The 25385-nt window shown below is 44.7% G+C and overlaps 2 protein-coding genes across 2 annotated transcripts; one reads left to right on the forward strand and one right to left on the reverse strand.

Annotated features, from left to right (window-relative positions):
* Positions 1–3042: 3042 nt before the first annotated feature.
* Positions 3043–13847, forward strand: LOC308166652 (G-protein coupled receptor family C group 6 member A-like; the record flags this gene model as incomplete). Its single annotated transcript, XM_080540979.1, has 8 exons — positions 3043–3236; positions 5876–6173; positions 6291–7082; positions 7241–7456; positions 8630–8753; positions 9077–9381; positions 9504–10170; positions 13840–13847. 8 exons carry the CDS (start codon positions 3043–3045, stop codon positions 13845–13847), a joined length of 2604 nt encoding a protein of 867 aa, XP_080397105.1.
* A 161-nt stretch (positions 13848–14008) lies between these two features.
* Positions 14009–25026, reverse strand: kpna5 (karyopherin alpha 5 (importin alpha 6)). Its single transcript, XM_080541372.1, has 14 exons — positions 24957–25026; positions 23684–23817; positions 23467–23568; positions 23135–23234; positions 22065–22159; positions 21250–21381; positions 20705–20793; positions 20368–20467; positions 18715–18878; positions 17828–17906; positions 17616–17741; positions 17118–17245; positions 16809–16987; positions 14009–16588 (listed from the first exon to the last, which is right to left on the reverse strand). The coding sequence occupies exons 1-14, from the start codon at positions 24958–24960 to the stop codon at positions 16401–16403; spliced, it is 1620 nt and encodes a 539-aa protein (XP_080397498.1). The 5' UTR covers positions 24961–25026; the 3' UTR covers positions 14009–16400.
* Positions 25027–25385: the final 359 nt, after the last annotated feature.

Consider the following 25385-nt stretch of genomic DNA (forward strand, 5'->3'; position numbering starts at 1 on the left):
CCTTACATTTAGACAAGGGGACACAGTCAACCAACCACCTGCTTCAGTGCAACAAGAATTGGGTTAACTAGTTCCTATGATAAATAAGTGACTACAGGTGATCAGAATCAGATACCTGGTTGAAAGTAAAATACTTTGAACATCCCTGTATATACATGAAAACACAAAAGGGCATATGTAAAGGTCTCTAGGCACAGAGGGAGGTCGACACAGAGGAACGGTGTAACAAGCACGTATTTATTCAATAACACAGCCCAGCCACGTCACCAACGTGCTGGGGAGAGGTTGCGAGAATCAAGTTCTGTCGCTGAATGCTGGTGTGCGCTGCTCCAGCGCGTCACACCCAGCTGATTCCCCTTTCGGGACTTGGCTGTCTGCTCCGCGCTCACTCCGCCCCCTTTCGGGATCGGTTGTCCTCGCTTTGAGCTCTCACTCTCACTCTCACCCTCACTCTCTCACTCTCTCACTCTCTCACTCTCACTCTCACTCTCTCACTCTCACTCTCTCACTCTCACTCTCACTCTCACTCTCTCTCTCTCTCTCTCAATTTCAATTTTCAATTTCAAAGGGCTTTATTGGCATGGGAAACATACATTTACATTGCCAAAGCATGTGAAGTGTGAAGATAAAAAACAAAAACAAAAAGAATGTAATGTACATACTAGAATAAATAAATAGATTACATACTAGATTACAAATAAATAGATTACAAATAGATTACATACTAGAATAAATAAATGAAATAAAACTTATTTCAATTCTTATGGTGGTTTTAGCCCATTTGATTGCCTTTTTCTATCACAGCAGCTAACAATAAATGTACCGCTACATCCGTTTGAGTTAACCTCCGTTGCGAAAGGGCCCCCGCCGCCACCTTGCGGGTGGGCCTCGGGATTTTGCGGTACGCCACTGCTTTTGAGGACTCTGTTGGTGGCCCCAAATACAACGCTGCAGGTGACAAACACATGGATCAGGCTCTGAGGGACAGGGAGGGTCGGAGACAGGCAACATTCCTGAGGTGGAAGAAGGCAGTTTTAGCCAGTTTTTTTTTCTGAGAGGGGCAGTCCCACTCATATTTTTCTTTTTAATGACATATATAGTAGAGATTATGACAGGAAGGATGGGTGAGAGAGAGAGAGAGAGAGAGAGAGAGAGAGAGAGAGAGAGAGAGAGAGAGAGAAGGGATGACATGCAGGATATGTCCGCGGCTGGAATCAAACCGGGAGCCCTGCGGTACATGGTCAGCGCTTAATCCACTACGCCACCTAAGCGCCCCAGTGTTAGCCAGTTTGACATGAGGTTCAAATGAGAGGGTGGAGTCCAGGTTGTGTGTTGAAAATGCAAGTCATTGCCATCAGTCTATATGTTTCCACTAGCCGGTTACCATAAATACCACACCTGTCACAACTCTGCCCCCTGGGCCTCGGCCGGCAATCAGTGACACCACTTGTGGACAATCTGGCCTTCAACCATCTCCTACTTAAACCCTGCACCTGCTGCCAGTAGACGCCAGATCGTAGCCATCTATGGTTTGTCTGAATGCTAGTATCTAGCCTTAGCTCTGTAACCTGTGTTACTTTTGTTCCCTGCCTAACTTTCTCCCTCTGAAGGATTCCCTGCCTGACCCATGCCCATCCGACTACCAGCCTGCCTGCCTGACGACCCACCTGCCTATCCGGTCTGCTCACTTTGGAAGCTAATAGACACACTTTGTTTGTACACTTAGGCCAAGGGGCAGAGTTGTGACAACACCATGAGCAACACTGGATAGCGTAGTGTCTTTATGAGTTCAGGAGAACACTTGTGAACGAAAGGACAACAGCTCCATCAAGTGGCAGAAATGAGAGCTGCATGATTATCTAATTTAATTTTAAATACTTTTGCCATTTAGCAGACGCTTTTATCCAAAGCGACTTACAATTACGAATTACAGGGACATTCCACCTGGAGTAACTGAGGGCTAAGTGCCTTACCCAAGGGCACACTAGTAGTGGTGTGGCTTCAGGCGGGATTTGAACTCACAACCTTCCGATCCCAAGTCCAACTCACTATCCACTAGACCACCACTACCCCTGTGGAGTATACACAATAGCACACCAGACATAAGTACAATGAAATAACCAATCAAGCAAGTATTCATATGCTTGACATTTGATTAATATCAACAAACATGCAGGCAGTAAATCAACCAATCTAGCCACTACATACACATGCAAACATTAGACTCAGCACAATGCAACGTTCTAAAACAAATCCAATGAAGTTCATAGATTGGAGGGAAATGACACAGACTTAAGGGTGAGGAGTTGATTACTATTGCTTGTAATGAAAAATACAACATTTAATATGTTATTGAGCTATCATCATGGATTAGGCTATATGTGACATTTGACAATTTGTTCCCTGTAGTGGATAGTGTGTTATAAAGTGTATAAATACTATACTACACTATTCTCCTAACAACAAACAATGAACCATAAACTTGGAATCAGCTATGTTATTTTAGTATCGTTGGTCAGGTGATCATCTCATGAACCTGTAAAGCTGTCATGAGTCACAGGGTACACTCATCTTTCATGTTCAGTTGGAAATGCTTTCACAAAACAGATAAAGATCAGCCGTCTTACATTTGATTCTGTTAAATCCTGACATTGTTTACATATGTGTAGGTTTTTGTGTTATGTATGCTTGCTTTTAAAATGATAAACTAAACTAAATTTAAACTGAAACCTGTAACCCTGGGGCATATGAGTCAATCTAGCTGTCGCTTACAGTGAGTGGGTGGGACTAAGAGATGGGGGCGGGGTGGGGATATGCAGGTATTGGATGGTGTGAAGCAGTAAGCAACAGGTGTGTTTATACTGAGGATGCTAACAGGAGACTGAGTCAGTCTGCCAGAGAGACTCACCGAGTGTATGTCAGGGTTAGGGTTAGGGTTTAGAGACAGAGAGAGATACAGACAGGCAGAAAGAGACAGACAGACAAAGACGCACAGAGACGCTGAGAACAAAATAATAAGAGAGAATAATAATAATGGTCCACATGTGTGATGTGTTGTTCCTGTTCATCACACTGTCTCTGCTGGAGATGGAGGGAGGACAAGCCACTGTGGAGGGATTCAGACCAGCAGGAATCACATCCCCTGGAGACATCATCATTGGGGGGCTCTTCCCCATCCACAGCGGGGTGGAGAAATCCACCCACTACTCCACCCCCCATATACCACACTGTGTTGGGTGAGGACAGGAGGGCCCTTTCTTTTTCTTTCTCTTTCGTAATTTTTTCCTCTGTTTCCTAATCATCTTGCTCTGTAATCTGACTAATGTGTAGTCTCAGAACCCACAATCTACTTCTGATTTAGCAACTAATTTTTTAGATTGTTGTTGTGGTACGTACAGTATATCCTAGGTGTGTGTGTGTGTGTGTGTGTGTGTGTGTGTGTGTGTGTGTGTGTGTGTGTGTGTGCGCATGTGTTTGTGTGTGTGTGTAGTGTCTGAATTCCAACATGGTTTTCAGGGGAGTCACTGTTTTGATATTTAGATTAGATTACTAGTAGATTCAACTTCATTGTCATTGCAGAGTACAAGTTCAAGACAAAGAAATGCAGTTTAGCTTTAACCAGAAGTGCAAATAGTGATATAAGAACATGATATAAAAAAACATGATATAAAAACAAGACAATAGTGATAGGTACAGTAAGGCATGTCCGGCAGTTATGAATTTAATTAATTTAATTTTGCCATTTAGCAGACGCTTTTAATCCAAAGCGACTTACAATTACGAATTACAGGGACATTCCCCCTGGAGTAACTGAGGGCTAAGTGCCTTACTCAACGGCACACTAGTAGTGGTGTGGTTTCAGGCGGGATTTGAACTCACAACCTTCTGATCACAAGTCCAACTCACTATCCACTAGACCACCATTATGAGCTATGTACACTTAAGGTAGCTTATGTACAGTATGTAATGTACAGATAGATGTACAAAAGAGGCTATATCAAAGAGGTATGTGCAATGTGCAATATACAGTATGTGCAAAGGTAGTATTGTAAACATCAGTAGTGCAAAGGTTAAAGACTGATCACATTGTGCAACCAGCAATAGTGCAAGGGCTAAATTGGATTGTTCACAGTGTCCGGAGAGGGGGGGGGGGGGTACTGAGAGTCATTGTATTCCAGGGTGGGGCGGGATACTGAGAGTCATTATCAATGTAAACCCCTCAAAAAAAGTTCGGAAACGTTATTTTGGTTGAACTTGTAAGGATCATGCATTCGTGGAATGAGCAACATAGCTAAACGTGTGGGTAGCGGCCCAAAAATATTTGCCAAAATCCCCTATATTCTTCTGTTGGTATTCACTCTCGTTTTGAGTTGCTTGGTGGATTGGATGATTGCACTCTCCCACAGTAATAAGGAAAAACAACACATATTGGCCATTTTTACACTTTATTAATTTTACACTGTCAGGGACCTCAGCAGCATGTGGAAGATCCATACGCAGTCACAACAGCTTGGCACCTCCTCCTCATGCTGGTCACCAGCCTGGTCACACTGCTGTGGGACGGCATCCCATTCCTCAACTAGGATTTGCCGCAAGTCAGCCAACATGGTTGCGTTGGTCACTCTGGCACGTACAGCACATCCAAGCTGATCCCACAAGTGTTCAGTTGGGTTGAGGTCTGGACTCACGGCAGGCCATTCCACCCTCTCCACTCCCAAATTCTGGAGGTACTCTGTGATGATCCTGGCTCTGTGGGGGCGAGCGTTGTTATCCTGGAGGATGGAGTTAGGTCCCAGATTCTGGAGATATGGGATCGCCACTGGCCCCAGAATATCATTCCTGTCAATTAGGTGCCATTCAGGTGCCAGTCACACACCTGTGACTGACATACACCTGCCAGCACTTGAAGCTCAAAACGAGAGTGAATACCAACAGAAGAATATTGCAGGGGATTTTGGCAAATTGTTTTGGGCCGCTACCCACACGTTTAGCTGTGTTGCTCATTTCACGAATGCATGATCCTTACAAGTTGTACCTCGTTGTAAAGGTGACTAATCAGGCTTTCCAACGATATAAAATACAATACCAATTGGTATTATTAAAGGGGAGGAATAATCGACTGAAATAACGTTTCCAAACTTTTTTTGAGGAGTTTATAATAATCAATGTACCCCATGTAGGGAGGGAGGGGGGGGTAGTTCAGTGAAGTGTGAGGAGGGGGGATTGTTTATCAGAGTGACAGCTCTGAAAGAAGCTGTTCTGTAGCCTGTTGGTACGGGACCTGAGGATGCTAGGGAGTTTGGTGCCAATGATACGCTGGGCGATTTTCACCACCTGTTGCAGGGCCTTCTAGTCAGGCAGTTGCCGTACCACACTGTGATGCAGTTGGTTAGGATGCTCTGAATGGTGCAGCGGTAGAAGTTGGTCAGGATCCTGGGAGACAGGTCTGGGAGATTTAGGTCTACATTCCAGCTGTTTAGACACACTTGGAAATATCATGCAATTGTTAGTGTCACATTGCACCAATAGAAGGACACACAACGCATCCGTGCACACTCGTCACAGTAATTAACTAGTTATGTCTATGTATTAATTATATATATGAAATATAATTAACTTTGAATGCAGCTGCAGTCAAGGAAATTCTATAAAACCAGTATTTACACAGACCCCAACATTTTACTTTTTATGCATTCTCTTTCAGAGGACCTCAGCTCCCCCCTACCTCCCCCTTAATTTTGTGCATTCTTATGTGTGATTCGTTTTGCATGGATCTGTGAGCATGTGTAAGTGTGCATGATAGAGAGAGACAGAGAGATGATTTGAGATTTGATTTGCTCTGACAGGTTAATGCTTTGTTTTCCTGCTGTAACAGATTCAACACACGTGGTTTCACCGAAGCCCTGGCTATGATCCAGGCTGTAGAGGCTGCCAACAGATCTCCTCTCCTGGACCAGCTTGGGATCAGGCTGGGCTACCGCATCCACGACACCTGTTCTGATGTCACCACTGCACTGAGGGCCACTGCAGACTTCACCCAGAAGCCAATGGGCTGTATGGGCGGGGCAAACACCTCCACCTGTAACCAAACTATTATGGCTGTCATTGGAGGATCGTATTCTGAAGTGTCTATCGCTGTTGCCAGGCAACTGAACCTGGAGCTGATTCCACAGGTAATCAATGAAGTGTACAGTGTAGGTCAAGTGTTGATGACTGACAGACATACCTGACTTGCATGTAATACATTGAATAGATGGAAAAGCTCATTCTTTCTTATTTTTTTATTGCAGATCAGCTACTCATCTACCGCCATCATTCTGAGCGACAAGACTCGCTTCCCTGCATTCATGAGGACGGTTCCTAGCGACCTGTACCAGACGCAAGCCATGGTCAAGTTCCTGAGTGACAGAGACTGGAACTGGGTGGGCGTGGTCACCACAGATGGAGACTATGGACGTTCGGCCCTAGACAGCTTTGTGTCACAGGCCATGGAAGCGGGCATCTGTGTTGCCTTCAAAGAGATCCTACCCGACTCCCTGATCAGCCCTGAGCTTGGCCCGGCAGTGAAAAGGGCGGCCAGCACCCTCCGTAGTAACACCAAGGTGAAGGTGGTGGTGTCGTTTGCCAATCCCTCTCACATGAGGTGTCTCTTTCAGGAACTGAGGGGCCAGGGGATGCGGTCAGGGTCAAACCTGGGGTCAGAGGACAGGGTGTGGGTGGCCAGTGACAACTGGTCCACCTCCAGGGAGGTTCTGGAACAGCTGGACCTGACAGATGTAGGACACGTAGTGGGGTTCACCTTCAAGAGTGGTGAACTGGCACCCTTCCACCGCTACCTAGAGAGTCTGGAGGTCAGCGATAGTGTCATAGGGAACAACTCTTTTCTGGATACATTTTTCAGTCTACAGAATGGTGTGGGAGACCCAAGGGTGGCATCGGAGGCAATTAGCACCCTCAGGAACCACACCCACGTAGACGCAGCCTTCAGTGTGGAGATGGCTGTGAGTGCAATCACCCATGCAGTGGTTGATATCTGCAGGACTAGAGACTGCAGGAGACTGAACACAGTAAATCCCTGGGAGGTACTGCACTTTACTTTACTTAACTCTTCTCTACTGTACTCTACCCTACACGACTCTGCTTTGCTTTCTTTAGATACCTTTTGTTCACACGCCTTTAGAATACACTCGAAATTGAAATCTCACGTGGGTTACAGTGCATTTCTTTGCATTTCTCTCAGGTTCTGGAAGCTCTGCATAAAACACAGTTTGAGCAGGAGGGGAAAAGCTACAAGTTTGACAAGAACGGGGACATCAACCTGGGCTATGACATCACTCTGTGGAGATCTGACAAGGGGACCCTCTATATCCACAACATCATGGCTGAATACCACCCATACAACAACAACTTCACCTACACCAATAATCAAACCAGGAAGCAGCTCTGGGACCTGAGGGTAAACTCTCTTGACAGTAGTGTTCTGTTTCTGTTGGTGTGGCTGTCATCAATAATAATAATAATAATTATCAATAAGCAGGTTGATATAAAGGCCCAATCCCATTTCCCCTTTTTACCCCTACCCCTCATTTTGGAGTACCACTCGCTTTACAGCTTGCCCCTCGGAAAAGAGCTACAAGGGGTAGTGGTTGAAAATCTTCCCCTATGAAATGGGATAACCCTTCAATACCCTGATACCTCGTCAGCAGTATCATAGAAAAACATGGACGCTGGCGATTCGTTCACAATTTATAATTTCACACACTATCAATCGATCAAACAAGTCATCAAATAAAAAAGAACAATGCTTCATTATGACACATCGGCATAATAGCGTTTGTTTTGTTTTGCTTGAAAAGGTCTATAATACATTGAAATTACATTAAACTAAGATAATACGATAGTTATCATATTCTTTATTAACTAAGAACATTTGTTTTTGTGGCTTTCTTTCGTTGCTAATGCGATCTCCACTATACTGCCAATGATTCGCAAGGCATTCGCATTCGCCTCCACATTTTGCATTATATATCACTCCATTTGTAACTCCGCTTGGAGTGTGCATCTGAAAAAACTCTGTTTGGAGGGCTATGTAGCGCTCCCACTTGGCCCTACCCCTACGCAATAGGGGAATTGGGACACCTACCCTTACACGTGAACGCTCAAAACTGAGAGGTAGGGCTAAAATGTAGCCAAGGGGTGAAATGGGATTAGGCCATTATCTCTAAGAAACAACTGTCCTACTGACTTGAAACAAAGTATGACATTTTAGTTGAATAAGATGTATGAACTAAAACAGGACATGGACCATTATGTAACTACATAAAATGTTAAGCTAAACAGAGCTAACTGGCTAGCAGATAGTTCTATTCTCTGACTCAACATTAGTAAGAGTATCTCGATAGCTATGTCTAAAATACACCAGCTCCCACTGACGTTATCAGAACAGTTAATGGAATAAGCTATATATAACCCTAAACTTAAAAGGAGGAAGCAACAAGCAGGCAACATCATTTGAATTTGAAACCAAATTTGTCAACCAAACGTTTTGCATATTCTGGAAACACCAATGTTATCCCAAAGTATGAAAAATACTAGTACAACACAATCTGACTGTGAATGTTGTCCTCAGCATGTGGTGTCCAAGTGCTCAGATAGCTGCTTTCCTGGACAGTTTAAGAAGACAGCTGAAGGTCAACACACCTGCTGCTACAGGTGCATCAACTGTACTGAGAACCACTACTCCAACGAGACAGGTTAAACCCTTGTTACCCTTGTCTTTCTATTCACCCTGACTGGTAGGGGATGTTGATTCTTTCAATACAGCTGCCATTACTTCACCATGGAGTTGTGGATTTATTCTGTTAGTTGTTAAGACAATAGGAGGCATGATATTGCCATCATTGTTGTTTTCATGTTCTGCCATGGGATATAAAACTACAGTCTAATGTTCCTCTATGGCCAAAACACTCTTCCTATACTTCCCCATGTCCACACTGCAGCACCATCAAGTTATAGTCTACATTGATCAAGGCTGTTGTTAAAACAATTGTCTGTGTCTGTCTGTATCTGTCCTCAGACATGGACCAATGTCTGAGCTGTGACCCAGAGAGAGAGTGGTCTTCAGTAGGGAGCTCTGTCTGCATCACCAAGACCATTGAGTTCTTGAACTGGAACGACGGCTTTGCAGTGGTCCTGCTGACCCTCTCTGCCCTAGGCATAGTCCTGGTGCTCCTGGTGGGGGTGCTGTTCCTGCTCCAGCGCCAAACCCCTGTGGTGAGGGCTGCCGGTGGCTGGTTATGCCAGCTCATCCTGGTCTCTTTGGCGGGAAGCTTCATCAGCGTGCCGTTCTTCGTGGGCCGCCCCAGCAACCTCCAGTGCAAGGTAGGTTATCTGTTAGCTACCTCTACCTAACTACAAAGAGAAACGGAGCTGAGCCAAGCCGAGGTGTACTGGGTCCGTCAGTCAATCATTCTTTCATTCATTTGTTTGTTCATTTGCTCCAGGTGCGGCAGGTTCTGTATGGCCTCAGCTTCACCCTGTGTGTCTCCTGCATCCTGGTCAAGTCTCTGAAGATCCTGTTGGCGTTCCAGTTCAACCCAGGGCTAAAGCACCTGCTGCGGAGGCTCTACCAGCCCTATGCCATCATCTCTGTCTGCGTAGCACTGCAGGTCATCACCTGTACACTCTGGCTGGTCCTCAAGAGCCCTCGGGAAAAGGTCACTGTGCTACCCACCATCTTGCAGTTGGAGTGTGACGTGGGCTCATATGTGGCATTTGGGGTCATGCTGGGGTACATCGCCATCCTTGCGCTGGTGTGCTTAGTCTTCGCCTTCAAGGGGCGGAAACTTCCAGGGAAATACAACGAGGCCAAGTTCATCACCTTTGGCATGCTCCTCTACCTCATCTCCTGGGTGATCTTCGTGCCTGTCTACGCCACCACCTCTGGGAAGTACCTGCCAGCAGTGGAGATGGTGGTCATCCTCATCTCCAACTACGGCATCCTTAGCTGCCACTTCCTCCCCAAGTGCTACATCATCCTCTTCAGGAGGGAGCACAACACCAAAAGCGCCTTCATGCAGAACGTCTATGAATATTCCAGAAAGGGCTGTGCCAGTCTACCTTCAATCTTCCTTCCCAAGCCAACAGCACCAGCAGCACCTCAGAAGAACTGTAATACCATAACGCAAAACAATGACAATGTCACCCAGTATAGTAGAGACAAGGTGTTTGTCACAGGCGGGCTGACTCGACGTGATCTTCTTGCGAGAAGTTTTAGCTTATAGCCTTAACAGATGAGTGGCACATGTTCTCATATGAAATAGTGTTTGATATCAGGAGAGATGTATGTATCCACAAGTCAAGTCAAGTTTATGGCTCATATATGCACAGGATACAATGAAATGCTTATTTTAGGAGCTTCCTCTTAACAGTACAATGATAACACAGAAGTTAAACATACAATTGAATGGGGTGTGTCCAAGTGTGTCCAAACATTTGACTGGTACTGTATAATAACAACAATATACAATAATCTAAGATGCAATACCAATATGAAGTAAACCTTTTCATTTTGTATATGTCTAATGCTGCTGTCAATTTGCAACATTATTATAGGTCGGTTATGTTGGTATTCAGTGTAACTTAACTTAGCTAAAAAGGTATTTTAACCTTTTCAGCTGTACATAGTTAGAGGTATGCTGATCATATAATGTTTATACTGTAATGTTTTGTGCTGATTTTTTGTATAACTGATGTATACTGTAAACAGTTATGTTTACAGGATACACTGACCCATGGCTGACACTAGGTGCTGACACAAGATTAATATTTTAGATAGAAGATACACAATATTCTATTTCATATTGAAATCCTGTCTGCAGTGAACCATCTAACCAGATGGATATGGTGTAATTCATATCACCATTTCTAAATGAGCACCAATTGTTCTGTAAATAAGGGTTATTGATACTAAAGTGTTTCTAAATAGTTTGGAATACCATGAATTGCAAAATATGTATTGCTTATGTGTATTAAAACAAGCCTTGTTTTAATCTATTGTTGACTACCTACCTATCTACTGTATGTTTCACTAACAGTGTGATTATGCACCAAAGTATTTCTTGCTACTCCTGCAGCCAAAGGGGACGGTGTGGTATCGCTGTGTGCGCTCATGAGGTGGGGTTGACAAACAGACCAGAAACAGTGTGGTGATATAGGTAAATATGCATGACACCGTTTCACCAGAAACAGTGTGATGATGATATATAGGTAAATATGCATGACACCGTTTCACCAGAAACAGTGTGATGATGATATATAGGTAAATATGCATGACACCGTTTCACCAGAAACAGACATCTGTTTGTCAACCCCACCTCATGAGCGCACACAGCGATACCACACCGTCCCCTTTGGCTGCAGGACTAATGCCTTAGTGACACAGGAAGAAAGGGGAGTGAGAGTGCTGCTAGCATTTCCCCAGTTCCCAGACACACTCACAGGCTCATACTTTAGCTAGGCTATGTACACTGAGCTCTCTCCTCCATAATCGCAGGCTCTAGTATATTCAGCTCAAATGTCCCCTGTCTTATGGTAACTCTGGGAAACTTCCTCTCTCAGACACATTCCTGCCCCAGCAATTCTCTCTCACACACCCCCCCCCCCCCCCACACCCACACACACACACACACACACACACACACACACACACACACACACACACGTCACTAACTCTCATGCATAAATGGTTCCTCATAACTTGATGCAAAAAAAGGTTATTGAATGTGTGTGAAAAAATTGTTAATTCCTTTTCGAAATTCCACAAATGCTTCCAAAATATCATTGGTCATTCCTGATGTTCCAGCAATATTCTTTATGTATATTCATATTCATACTGTCACACAAACACTGATGGAAGGAGGACTATAACCTTCATCATAACTGTTATCAAGAGTGTTGGCAGATGATACACATATGCAGAAGAAGGCCGATATCGTCACTGACCTGATGATGAGGTTGAGAGGGTAGTGACCTTTATGCAGACCCTTCTAAGGTACAAAATCCCTGAGCGGTCCCTGAACAGCCTGAGGGACGTAGACTAAAGGATAGCCAGCAGGCTATAGCCAGGTCCCTGCTAACGGCCTGACAACACACTGAGAAAGGACCTGGAGAGACTGAAGAAGATCAGGGCTCAATGTGACCTCCTCAGTCATGCCATGGTTCGGCCCCCCAAAAAACTATATTGACAGTGAGTATTTACATAACCAAAAAATGTTGACTCTTAATATACAGTAGAATCTTCTTGGGCAAGCAATAGATACTGCCAGATCACAAGTAATTTCAGTAAAGTAGATGAACAGTGTGTGTGCGTACGGTATGTTCAGATGTTGGTGTAAAGCCACAGTGACAATGAAAACACTAGTCATTGTTTGAAACAAGTGGTTATTTTTGCATGGATTCTTTTTGTGGTCAGTCTGCTAGCATGAGGTGATAATAGCTTCAGTCAAGTCTTCTCGTCATATAGTTTCTTCTGAAAAATTCCCCTAACTGAACACGCCAGTCAGGTTACCTTGACACAGAGAGAGAGAGGGGTGACGCTTGATGCTATTTCTGAATGCATAAAAAAATATCCTGACTTCCTTAATGATACCATCAGTAGATACAAAGATTTAAATGTGACCGCAAAAATGTTTTCACAGAAACTCATCACACCTTTCTCACACTTCCAAATCCCCCCTCAGAGAAGGCAAAATACTATACTGAAATAGGATATCAGTGGAATTCCTCTCTTGTTATGGCTTTGGGCAGGAAGAGTGGACTTGGAGTTTGGAGATATTGAGCATTCCTGATTTTCACTAGTAACGTAAGGAGTGACGTGTTGATGGGGTGTTTTACAAATTATGTTAGCTACAATCAACCATTATTGTTGTTGTGGGAAAAAAAAACTTGAAAATGAATGTTCTAAATTCCCATTCTGCACTGTTCTAAACATGTGCTTTCAGTTGGCAGTCATGTAGAGACAGCAGGCAGACAGCAGAAACCACATCGTTTAACGAGGGCCTATTATTATGACATCAACCAGTGACGTACAGTCTGACTCTGGCGACTACGTTTTTCTGTTGTTGTTGTTTTTGTTGTGTGTATTAAAAGATAGATGCCTCTAGGCTTCTGACGCATGAAACACAGGCAGACTAATGGTCTCTACCGACCATCTCTCTGACAGAGTGCAGGGTAGTGAAAGGCGGTGGAACTGGATTAGCCACACTACACCCACACACAGAAAGCACCAACACGCCAGCTACTTCATTCATCATTCACACTGGACCAGTGCCTCAAGGTGCAGTAGGCTCAGTTCCTACAGTCAAAGATACTACATAGAGAAGCAAAGTGCTAAGAAACAGCAGCAATGCCAGTGATTGACTGGTCCCCCTGAGGCATCGAAAACAGGCTAAACAGGAAGTTGTTCTAGTGTGCCATGTGTGTGGGTACGGTTGACTGACTCAAATGAATTGAACACAGGAGTCAGACACTATAATTATGTCTGTGCTGGTAATGTGAATGAAGCATGGTAAACTCGACACCTTTCCCTTTAAGTGGGAACCGCTGTCTTAACCTTCTACTAAACCACATCTACGTACAATATCTCCTCATGCCTTACATGAATGAGTGTTTCATTCAAATACATTTTCAAGGCTGAATCATCCCCCGATCATAAATGAAGTTCAATGGTGAATTAATAAACTGTGGCTTAATCTGCGTGAGGTAACTGGTCATCTATTTTCCCTGCAAATTAATGAGCAATTTATACCTCTGAGACCTGCCCATGCCCTGTTCCCTTAGTACACTGAATCGAAAACACCCTTCCACCACTAAGAAGAATACAAAGACCAAGTGTGTAAGAGATCATTTTATTTATTTATTCTTCATTATTTGATTACACAGTCATGTCAACATATCCCCTCGTTAGCTAGAGGAGCCAGACAACAGCTCCAGCGGCAACACAGGGATGAGATGCTTAGTCCAGCTTCACACATAGCCCTCTGTGGTCCATCAGGTAGAGGGAAACAGAGCCAACATGGCGGTGTGAGCTTCACACACAGCCATCTGTGGTCCATACGCTAACAAAGCCAAAATGGCAGCGTTGTACAGTAATCTCCTACAGGGGATTCTGGGATGGGTAATACAGAAGGCCTTTTTAGCTCTGTATCAAATCCAAAAGGAAACACAACAAAAATACATTCCCAAAAGGGAGAGAAAAAAAAAGAAAAAAAACACCTACCAAAACAAACAAAAGATATCATACAATCGTACAAACATGAGAAATATTAGAAAACTATACACGATTAGATGTGCTTGACAAAATGTAGCAATAGAAACAATTTTCCATCTCACGTAAATATATAGTTTTTCCTGTCCTTGGATTAATTTGATATTGTACTCAAATGTACAAAGCATCTACATTTTTTCAAAAATAAAGTAACATGCTAAAAGATTTCAGGAGTAGGACTGATCATGAGATAAACGAGAACCTGGGAAAGTGTGTTTGGGTCACACACTATGGGTCAGCAGTCCATTATAGCAGGGTAAGACTTCCTCCACCAAACAAGAGTTTATCATTTTAAAAGTCATATTATTTAACAAATATTTTCAAGGATGTTGTTGTTCGGGGGGGGGGGGGGGGTTGTTATACATGATAACCAGGTAACAGAAGGGAGAAGCAACGACAGGTAACACCCATACAACACCACTGCATCACTCAGGAAACAAAGCAATATACTGCATTCGACACTTCCCATTTCCCAAACCAAACACTTACTCCATTATACTTTCTTTACACATCATTTCATACATGTATATATAATATACAAAGCCCTCAATTTCAACTAAGCGTTCTTTTAAAAGCGTTACATACCATAGAGTCCAATTTATGGTATTACCAAGGAAACAAACAAAATAGGTCATAATGATGTCATCCATGGTGAGATGAGTAAATAAACAACAACAAAACAACTCTGAGAGGCTGTTTTTATTGACCTGGAGATTGTTACTGTACATACACGGCATGACACAACAGTCACCCACCCGCCTGGCCCTGAACCTGCTGGTCAATACCGAGCATTCACACAAGCAGAACACTCAACGTTACTGCAACGTCAACACAGGCAGTTTCAACTAACACCTGCCTAAGGGCTTTGCCGACTTTAACCCATTAAGTCTTATAAAGAGCAGTAGTAGCAGTAGAACTGTAGTCAGACAGAGCCAAAGGGTGGAGAGGTGCAACAGAGAATAAGGGAGGACAGTTTTGGCCCCTCTCGCTCTCCCCTCTAAAATGAGCAGCAAGCCGAACAAAATAAATAAGGTTATGAATCTCCAGGTCCTATAGTCCATTTCATCAACAAGAGAGAGAACCCGGGAAGAGATGTGCAGCTGCTTTCCAATTTAAATTTAAATAATAATAACAACAACACATGACACGGTCTGGAAACGCACGTCATCATCATAACAAATGTACATCCACGAAAAGACAAAGCTGTAGCCCATCCTCTCGGCTCTAGTTAAACACAGAGCCACAGATATTGAGTTAGGCTAACTCGGTTTGAGATAAGAACTGTCATGGGCACCATGTTTGCGTCAAAGATTCCACAACCGTTGCTTAAAAAGTCCATCAGAATGCTATTCTCATGGAACTCTTGGTGGTAATATGGAAAACAGATAGCCTAACTCTGCATGTATGGATCTGATTTAAAAGTAGGCTACACGGTTAGGACATGGGCTGACAGTCACTAACCCTCTTCAGGACATTAGTTGGGATATTCACTGATGGATGCTTGTTCATATCAAGTTGTTTTTCTTTTTTAAGAGGTAGTTTCACATTTAAAAAGGGATATGGAGGGTGATTTTGAGACACCAGTGTCAATGTGTAAAAGCAATAATAATCACTTATAATACTATTATTAATATTAATAATAATAATATCACAGGAAATAAAAAAAACATTTAGGGAGAAAGAACACAATTCAACAACTCTTCCTTTCATCTGCCTGCATAAGGAGGCTTTGCCACAGCATAGACAGTAAAGTCTCAACGAGAAAGAAACGAGACGACCCAAACGGGTAGATACGTCTCAAACACTGAGACGGAGCCGCCAACAGTCTTTCACTCTGTATCAGTCAGTTTCCCTCTCTCTCTTTCTCTTTATCTCTTCCTCTCTCCAGAGAGGGTTGTGTGGAGTGAAAGGTTGGAGATGGGGCCATGGGGCTGGTCTGGTGCGGCCGGCCCAGTCAGAGAGAGATGGGAGGGGGGGGGGGGTCAGCAGTTCTAGGCAGCCCCGTGGAAGGGGGGCTCTCTGGGGGGGTAGGAGACTCGGGGGTGAATAGGTGATGGCGGAGGGAGGGGGGGGGTTAGAGCTGGAAGCCCTCCATGGGCCCCTCCTGCTGTTGGAAGAGGAACTGGGCCTGGTTCTGATCCACCTGGGGGGCGATGCTGGCGTCCTCTTCCTCCACACCAAAGTAGTGTTCGATCAGGTCAAAGGCCTTCTGGTAGATCTCCTGGTTCTCATGGCTTTGCAAGAACTCTATCTTATCCAGGCCTGGGGGTGGAAATTCACACAGACACACACACACACACACACACACACACACACACACACACACACACAGGCACTGCAGAGTTAGGGTTAGACTGTGACAGAAATATCTACTGCCATCTTGTGGAACAAAACATGAATAGCACTGTGTGTGTGTGTGTGTGTGTGTGTGTGTGTGTGTGTGTGTGTGTGTGTGTGTGTGTGTGTGTGTGTGCGTGCTCACCATAAGCCTCCTCTATCAGGGCACAGTAGGGGTTGATGCCCGTGCCGTTCTGCTTGGCCTCCTGCTCCCCCAGTCTGAGTATGTTCTCCAGGCCGTTCAGAGACACCTGGACGATCTTAGAGTCCATCACTGTCAGCAGGTCACACATGGGCTTGATGGTGTTGAGAGACACCAGATACCTGGATACACAGAGACACACATGGACACACATTCAAACAGGGGAGAGTTCTCTTAGCTCAACCTGGTCCACCCTGTGTAATCAGCTCAGCAGCACCCCTGCAGGTGTAGTGAGGGGTAGCGGGGGTTTACCTGATCTGCTCAGGAGTGCCCCCGGAGGTGGCGTTTGTAATAGCCCAAGCTGCCTCCTTCCTGGTGCGGAACTCTGCCTTCTGAAGGATCTCGATCAGCTCTGGGAAGATGTTGGCGTCAATCACAGTCTGGAGAATAGAGGTAGAACAGTGAGCTGAAACGTATGGTAAATGGACTGACTTATATAGTGCCGTATTCCAAAGCGCTTTACAATGGCTGCTCGTTCACCCAATCACACACATTCACACACCAATGGCGGCAAGCTCCCATGCAAGGCGCCGGCCCGCTGACTGGGGTTCAGTGTCTTGTCCAAGGACACTTCGACATGTGGCGCCGATCTGCCAACCGTGAGATCAATAGACGCCGGCTCTACCTCCTGCACCACAGCCGCCCGTGGGCACACACACACATGGACCCACACATGCTTGGACACACACACACGCTCGGACACACACGCATGCTCGGACACACACAGACTGACGGACACACACACACAACCTGGATCTGTGCTCTGTTTCCTGCAGTGATGTTGGACACAGTCCAGCATGCCTCCTTCTTGATGGACTCTTTGGGACTGCTGAGAAGGTGAAGCAGGCAGGGAAGCGCCGAGCAATTCAGAATCACCTAAACACACACACACACACACGTTAAGTGGGATAAAGAGAGAGAGAGAGAATGAGTGAAAGAAAACTGACCATAACAGGTTCTACCTGAGTCTGAATGTCGTCTCCTGTCACGATGTTCCCCACGGCACGCAGAGCAGGAGAGACCACCTTGTAGTCGCTGTGCCTGGGAGAGTCCACACAGAAGATCCCGTTTAGTGAGAGCACTTTGTACATGAACAACAGGAGCAGGACGTTATACAGGAGGGAGTCTTCTATGCAAGTGTGTATGTGCGACAAGGTGAATGTGGTCCTGCAGGGTTCTCCCTGGGATTTTTCCACAAGGTGGCGCTGGATTGCATTTTTACAACCAACTAGTTTGTTCATGTAAAAATGCATCGGAAATGCTGCAAAAATACTAATTTAACTGACGAACATACGATTTTTACTTTAGCTTCTAAGAATGTTATTGGCGATCAAAGATCACTAAATATGTTCTAAAAATGTAAAAACGGGTGATTGAATACTTTCAACATTTTGTCTATTTGGTATTGGTAACCCAATAAAGATACTTCTGAAAAGAAAAGAAAAGATCACTAAATATATATATATTATTTTTTTTTACGTTTAATTTGCTCTGAAACGTTTAGGGTTAGGGAGAACCCTGTAATGTGTGAGTATGCACATAAGCATTCCACACCCACCATTGTCTGTGGGTTGGGAGTCAGACTTCAAGAAGGGCTCATCATTGGGTTTTATTTGTTTATAAAGCAGTCCTTTTCAACTGCCATTTTACACACTGTCGTTTTTATGGCAGACACTCTGTTCAGAGTACCAGACCAGGTCCCTGTCATGCGATGGTGGTGGTGACCTGACTTGACCTTTGCTGTGAGTGTATTGTGTGCACTAAATGCATGTGAGAGAGAGAGAGAGAGAGAGAGTGAGAGAGTGAGAGAGAGGGAGAGAGAGAGAGAGAGAGAGAGTGTGTGTCTTACATGAGCAGCTCCACCAGCCTGCGGCAGACCCCAGAGTCGATGACGGTCTGTATCTTGTCGTTGGGTCCATCAGACAGGTAGGACAGGGCCCAGCAGGCATCAGCCAAGACATCTGGGTCACTGCTGAAGAGAAGTCTAGACAGCACACTCAGACAGGGGGACACCTGAGGAGGAGGAGGAGGAAAGGAGGAAAGTAACGACAGTAAGACATCGTGAGAGTGAGAGAGAGAGAGAGAGAGAGAGATAGTGGAGTGAGAGAGAGAGAGTGGAGTAAGAGAGAGAGGAGTGACAGATGGTGTAATAGAGGGAGAGATAGAGAGGATGCAATGAGAGGATTGAGGGTTGGTTGGTGAGAGAGGGAGCCTATATAGGGAGCAGTGTTTCCCCTAGGTTTGCTGCCTTGGGGGGGTGGCATGGACCGTGGCATGGACCCCCCCCCCCCCCCAGGGGGTAAGACCCTGCCTCATATCAGCGTCATGTCCAGGGGTGTACTTGTACATTAAGCCGCCTCACGCTACGGAAACAGGAGATAGGCTCCTGCCCTATGGGCCATTAGGCTCCAGAACCATCGGTTCTCAAGGCTACTTACTTATGTGGTCTTGACTACCTGTCCACTTTCTCACCTGGTTCTTCCTCTCTCTCTCTCTGGTGTGCCGACACCATCCTGCTCTCTCTCTCCTTCTCTCCCTCCCTACCCTCCTCTCTCCCTTTTGCTGTCAACCAAAAGGTAAACAAAACAGCCAGAGTATTTATAATCTAATAAGAGGCATAAATTGATCCATATCAATTCATAACATAATTATAATTGAATATTGGATTGCTGTGGGCAATCCAGTCAGATAATCATGTCATTTTGACTTTACTCTCTCACCTGAAAAAAATGTGTATGTCCATAAATATAAAAAAACTATTTCCAATGCTTCAATCAACTGTCCATGTACTGTAAATATGCCATTATGGTATTACCATGAAGCCCAACTCTAGCAGAATAAGAAAGATAGTATATCTACTTTAAGTAAAATAATAAAGTGCCTCCAGTTAGCTCTTTAGCTGGCAAGTGTGCAAGGAGACTAGCTCATCTCATCACCTCTGAGCTAGCTAGCTTGCTAGTTCTTTGACACTATTTACACTATGGAACTAAAGTCAGACACTTTCTAGTCACGATAATAAAGACCAATTTTAACCAACTTTCTCTGTCAGAACACTCAGCAATTATATTTGCTAACGTTTGAACTTGCTTACTTTCAATCTGCAGACATCACAGCCGGCAAAAACTCTCGCGTCTCGCGCGCACACTTGCGCAAAATCTTGTATTATTCTCCAGCGCTGGCACAGCGCGAAGTGTTGAGATAGGTCTGGCTATGCGAGACTACGGAGGACTAACGTTAACAACGAGCCTATTAGCTTGCCACTCGCCAGATTCGGGTTGGGTGCGTTTAAAAAACGCGGATATTTCAGCCTGCTTGTCAGATGTTTGGTGTCTACGTCCGTAATAATTCCTCTTTCTTGGGGGGGCGGGTGGTTCCGTTGGGAGGGTGGCCCGCCCCCCCAAGGCAATGGTAGGGGAAACACTGGGGAGGGATGACAGTAAACCATTCTGGTGTATGATTGGAAAGTGCACTGGCAAGGGTTTGGACGGACGGACGGACAAACCTTCGCAAACTCTGGAGGGGGGTTCTTCCCTCTGCACAGGTTGGACAGAGCCCACACAGCGTTCCTGGTCGTCGTGAGGCGGTTGGATTTGGCGAGCAGTCTGAGGGAGAACGCGGAACACAGTATAAATCCCCATTTGCAAAAAGTTACTCTGGCTGCAATTATTAAACTGGCAAACTCTTTAGTCTTCTGACTAAAACAGTCATTGGTAATGGTTCAGATAGGTTATTAGAGACGGTAAGTAAACGCTACGCTTTGTTTACAAATAAATAAATAAAAATCCAGTCAAAACAGTTCAGTATTCAAACAGTTCACGCACACACGCAAACACACATACTGTTGTAGAGAGGGAAGGATGCCGCAGTTCAGCACGTAGTCTCTGCACTCTGCGTTGTCCCCGGCAATGTTCCCCAGCGCCCACACGGCCTGAAATACACCAATCACTCGTCACTCACTAGTCACCTTTAACCCAGCAGCAGTCCATACTGAGACTCTATTTAACCCAGCAGCAGTCCATACCGAGACGCTATTTCTACACAGTTTAGTATGTATATAGAAACCAGAATGGAGCGGCAAACCCATACACATTTCACTCCTAGTTTTAATTCCAGGCTCCATATACAGTATTGGTGCAAGTAGTGTTGGGGTCCTATCCCACTGCACTGTTAGCATTAGCCTCCTACGTTGACCCAGTGTTAGCAATAGCCTCCTGTCCTATTCGGTTGTTAGCATTAGCCTCCTACGTTGACCCAGTGTTAGCAATAGCCTCCTGTCCTATTCGGTTGTTAGCATTAGCGTCTTACACTGCCCCAGTGTTCGCAATAGCCTCCTGTCCTATTTGAGTGTTAGCAACAGCCTCCTGTGCTTTTCCTGAATGGTTACCTGTTCCTGGACATCCTCGTAGTCAGAGTTGAGCAACTCGATAAAGATGGGCACAGCTCCTGTCTCGATCACCACCTTGGTGTGGAGGAAGGTTCCCGAGGCGATGTTGGTCAGGGCCCAGGCTGCCTCAAACTGTCACATACACACACACAGATATTTCACACCCCTGTCACAAGGTGACCCACAGCAGGACAGTACCTCACTAACACTAAAGAATGACCGCCTGCCATTGGAAAGATCAGCATGTCCATTGGCAGATCCCAATGCAATGCCTCTCTCATACTGACATGGACAATTCCTGAAGGTGATCCTATTTCTAATAAATCGCATTTAAAAGGCCTATGTCGCAGTTTTTGTTAAAAAAATATATACTAAAAGAACAGAAGCACCGAGTGGTGACGTTAGTCATTCACAGAGCTATTTTGGAAAGCCAGATAGAGCCTATAGCTAGGAGCAATTCTCATAAAATGTTTCGAAAGGTTGTTTGACTCCCAGAAAAGCCAGTGATGGTTGTTCAGCAGGGTTTTATTTGACTCTGGCTAACGACTTTACAGGCATCACACTTTGAAGATCTATAGCCATATGAATTGTCATAGGTCACAGCCCAAGGCAAATGTGCAACGCCAGGCATACATCAGCAAAACATACATCAATATAACTAATGTGGGCCTTTAATATAATTTACTAACATATTTCCTTTGGTTCATTTCTGCTTGAGATGTCAGTGATCAATTCTGAACCCCCAAAAATCTATATCCCAATTCTGAACCCCAAAAATCTATATCCCAAACAAATAAACACAGCAAGCCACCCACCTGGAGAGTGCAGTTTTCACTCCTCTTGAGGAACTCTACAAACTTATTGACAACCCCTGGTGTGAGGATGACCTCATCGATGGGGGGGTTAGGCTCTGAGAAGGAGAGAGAGGGGAAGACACGATGAGCATGATGACATCACACTACTTAAACACACCCTGATTCATCACTTGATATTCTGCTCAGACAAAATTCTATTCTTCTGTATGAGAAACACTGAAGATGACAACGGAACCATGACAGCAATAAAATAATAATGTGTACCGTAGTTATTTGGCATGATATACACATCGGTCGATAGGCGGCACACCATTCAAGATGATTCAAATCAAATCAAATCAAATTTTATTTGTATAGCGCATTTCTTACAAGATGCAACTCAATGCGCTTCACACAATGAAAATTTTCAGTCAATCAGTCAATCAATCAATACTGACAGAGCCGCGAGCAGGCAAAAGTAAAAACCTGTACACTATGTAGCCAGGAAAATTCCCTTGCAGCACTCTACACATAGAGCGACTACTAGCCAGTTTGCCTACCAGCACCCAGCGGTGGGCCCCCACACCCCCCCCCCGGGGAGCCCCCGCCGCCCCACACACCCAGCCCACCCCACCACCAGCACACCCGGCCCAGCCAAGCAAGCACAGACCAAAGAGGCCCCGCACAAGGACGGCCAAGCAGGTGCCCCGGCGGCGGAACAGACCAGGCACACGGGGCAGCCGGGGGCCCCCAAAGGGAGGCCAAGGACCACCGGCACAAAGCAAACAAGCAAGGGCGAAAAACCTGTACACCATGTATCCAGGAAAAGTTCCTTGCATATTATCGGCGTACACACTGTTCATAAATGTAGTGTTATAGACCAATACAGTTGAGGGTATCTGAATACCAGTGGAGGCAGAAAAGGGCTTATTGTAGGATGAATAAAGAATGGTATGCTCACTGTAATGCATGGAATGAGGAATAGTACACGTGTTTGATACCAATCCTCATTTCTTTCAGTGCATTACAAATGGGCCCTCCTCCGATGCAGCCTCCCTTGCTGAATACGTATTGCATCCATATAAACAAACCTTTGGAGAGTAATTTCCTGAATTTCTGTGTGGCTATCAGCTGTTGGTCTGGATCATCTGAGAAGATCATCTGGATCATATCTGGAGTTATAACACCTTCCTGCAAAAACACAAGCCATAAGACATGAATAACATGTCATTCACACAGCCTAGAGGTATACGAGTGAAAATGACACACAGGGACGCTCTAGTGTGCAGAACAAGACTTCATCGCATTACATGACTCATTGTTAATAACCCTCTTATATGCTGAGCTTCGGAATCAGCTGTTCCACCAACACTGCAATAACTGATATTAGAGAAAGGGTAAAAAGATGACCATGCAGACATACTCCTGTGACTGGTACGGTGGAGCTGACATCGGGATCCTGGATAGGGCATTCCAGCATGGACTCCTCGCCCGGGGGCACACTTACATTCCTCCTCTTGAACAGCTGTGGGGAAGAGGGAGAGAAAATGTATTTATGAGTAATGGAACAATATCAAATCATCAGAACACATATAGCCATAGTCATTTTAAAGCAAATGTTGAAAGTGAAAGCCACCCACCTGCTCCTCTCTCTTCTGCTTGCGGAGTTGGATGCCCTCCTCTTCTCTCCTCCGGCGCATCTCCTGTGGGTTCAGTGCTTTGTTCTTGTAGCTCTTCATCCTGTCTGTGTCTTTCCCTGGGCTGGCCATCTCGTCTATAGTCATATAAAAATGGATACTTATATCGAGTACAGCACAGTGTTTTATTTGTATAGTATAGTATAGTGGATAGTGTATATAGCCTTTATTTATGTAAACCAGCTCTTTTCCCTTCTTGTTTTTAGTATTTTTTTCCTAGCACCAGGGGAGCCCCCCCTCCCAAATGTCGTTGTATGGTACCTGTACTATATTAATGACAATAAAGACCATTCATTCATTATCATAATACTAATGCAAATCCAATGCCACAATGAGCCAATACCTTTAGACTTATCATGCCAACATGCTCTGTTGATGTGGTCAGCAAGATTATAACGCAAATGGCAAATCCATCCAATCGTCCCTTGAAAAGTTGTTGATGAGGGGAGGCACACCCTGCTATTCTTTAGAACAACTAGGGGGGATGGCTGAGAGTTTGATCGCTGGCTAGCAATACCGTCAAATCAAAGCATACCAACTGGATGTACCTGTCCTGCTCTGTGAATAAATAGCTAGATTACAACTAAGCTAAGCACCTGGCTAAAGAAATAGACAAGCATAGCAGGTGATTAGGCATCAGCTAACAGTTGCTAACTAAAAACTAGCTTCCTAAAAGTATTCCTTCAGTAAACATTTGTCTTAATAAGATAGTTAGGCTGTATGGATACATCGAACGAAAGTCACAACACCAGATTTGTCATATTTTCTGTATAAACATTAACAATGTGATCTAATCGATCTTCCAGGGCCAGACCGGTTTCTCCGGCCTAGCACTAGCTAGCGCGCAGCTAGCTAACTGGCTATGGCTAATAATCAGCTATGTTCGCTGGCTAACGACTCGTAGATTGTTCAACGCCAAGTGCCACCGATATAATCGGATGACATGGTTTTCCAAAACACATCGCCATGCTTTTGTAACTCACACTTATTCAGGCTGGCACTCGTCTATCTAAAAACCAGAGCTTCTCAAGTGAGCTCAAGCTGCCTACGCTAAGCTAACTAACGTTAGCTCCTTCTCCTTCTTCTTCAACAACACCCCTGGATGTCTGTGTCCTCCTGAGCCAGCGACCACAACATACAATCAAGTCGCCTTGTTAATTAGCAGCAAAAAAACGAACCTAAAACAAACACAACGTGAAGATCATTCTGCTCTTACCCATTTAAGATCGGATATAATCAGTAAAAGCGTGGGTGTTTATTTCTCTGCCAGAACCTCCCTGGTTACTCCAGCTGAGACCAATATGGCGTCCTGGTGTCAATCTGCTTCAACATTTCCCAGCGACCCTGGCTGTGTTCGGAATGGCATACTAGCATTCTACTCATACTAGATATGACGTAGATGTTGAGTATGCAGTGCGTTCACACTGTTAGATTATGTGGAATTTGAGTATGCAAGAAATGTATACTAACTAGATTTTCGGTCGGCTGGTATTGTCATACTTATTATGAATTTAGTAAGCAGTATGCAGTATATACTAATTGAGTATGCTAGTATGCAGTATGCTAGTATGCCATTTCGAACACAGCCTCTCTTTGGATCAACAAGCAATGACGTCAAAAACCTGGGTGCGTTCGTAAACACGCT

This window comes from Nansenia antarctica, assembly GCF_963989245.1.
Source record: "Nansenia antarctica genome assembly, chromosome: 10".
In the NCBI taxonomy this organism is placed as follows: Eukaryota; Metazoa; Chordata; class Actinopteri; order Argentiniformes; family Microstomatidae; genus Nansenia; species Nansenia antarctica.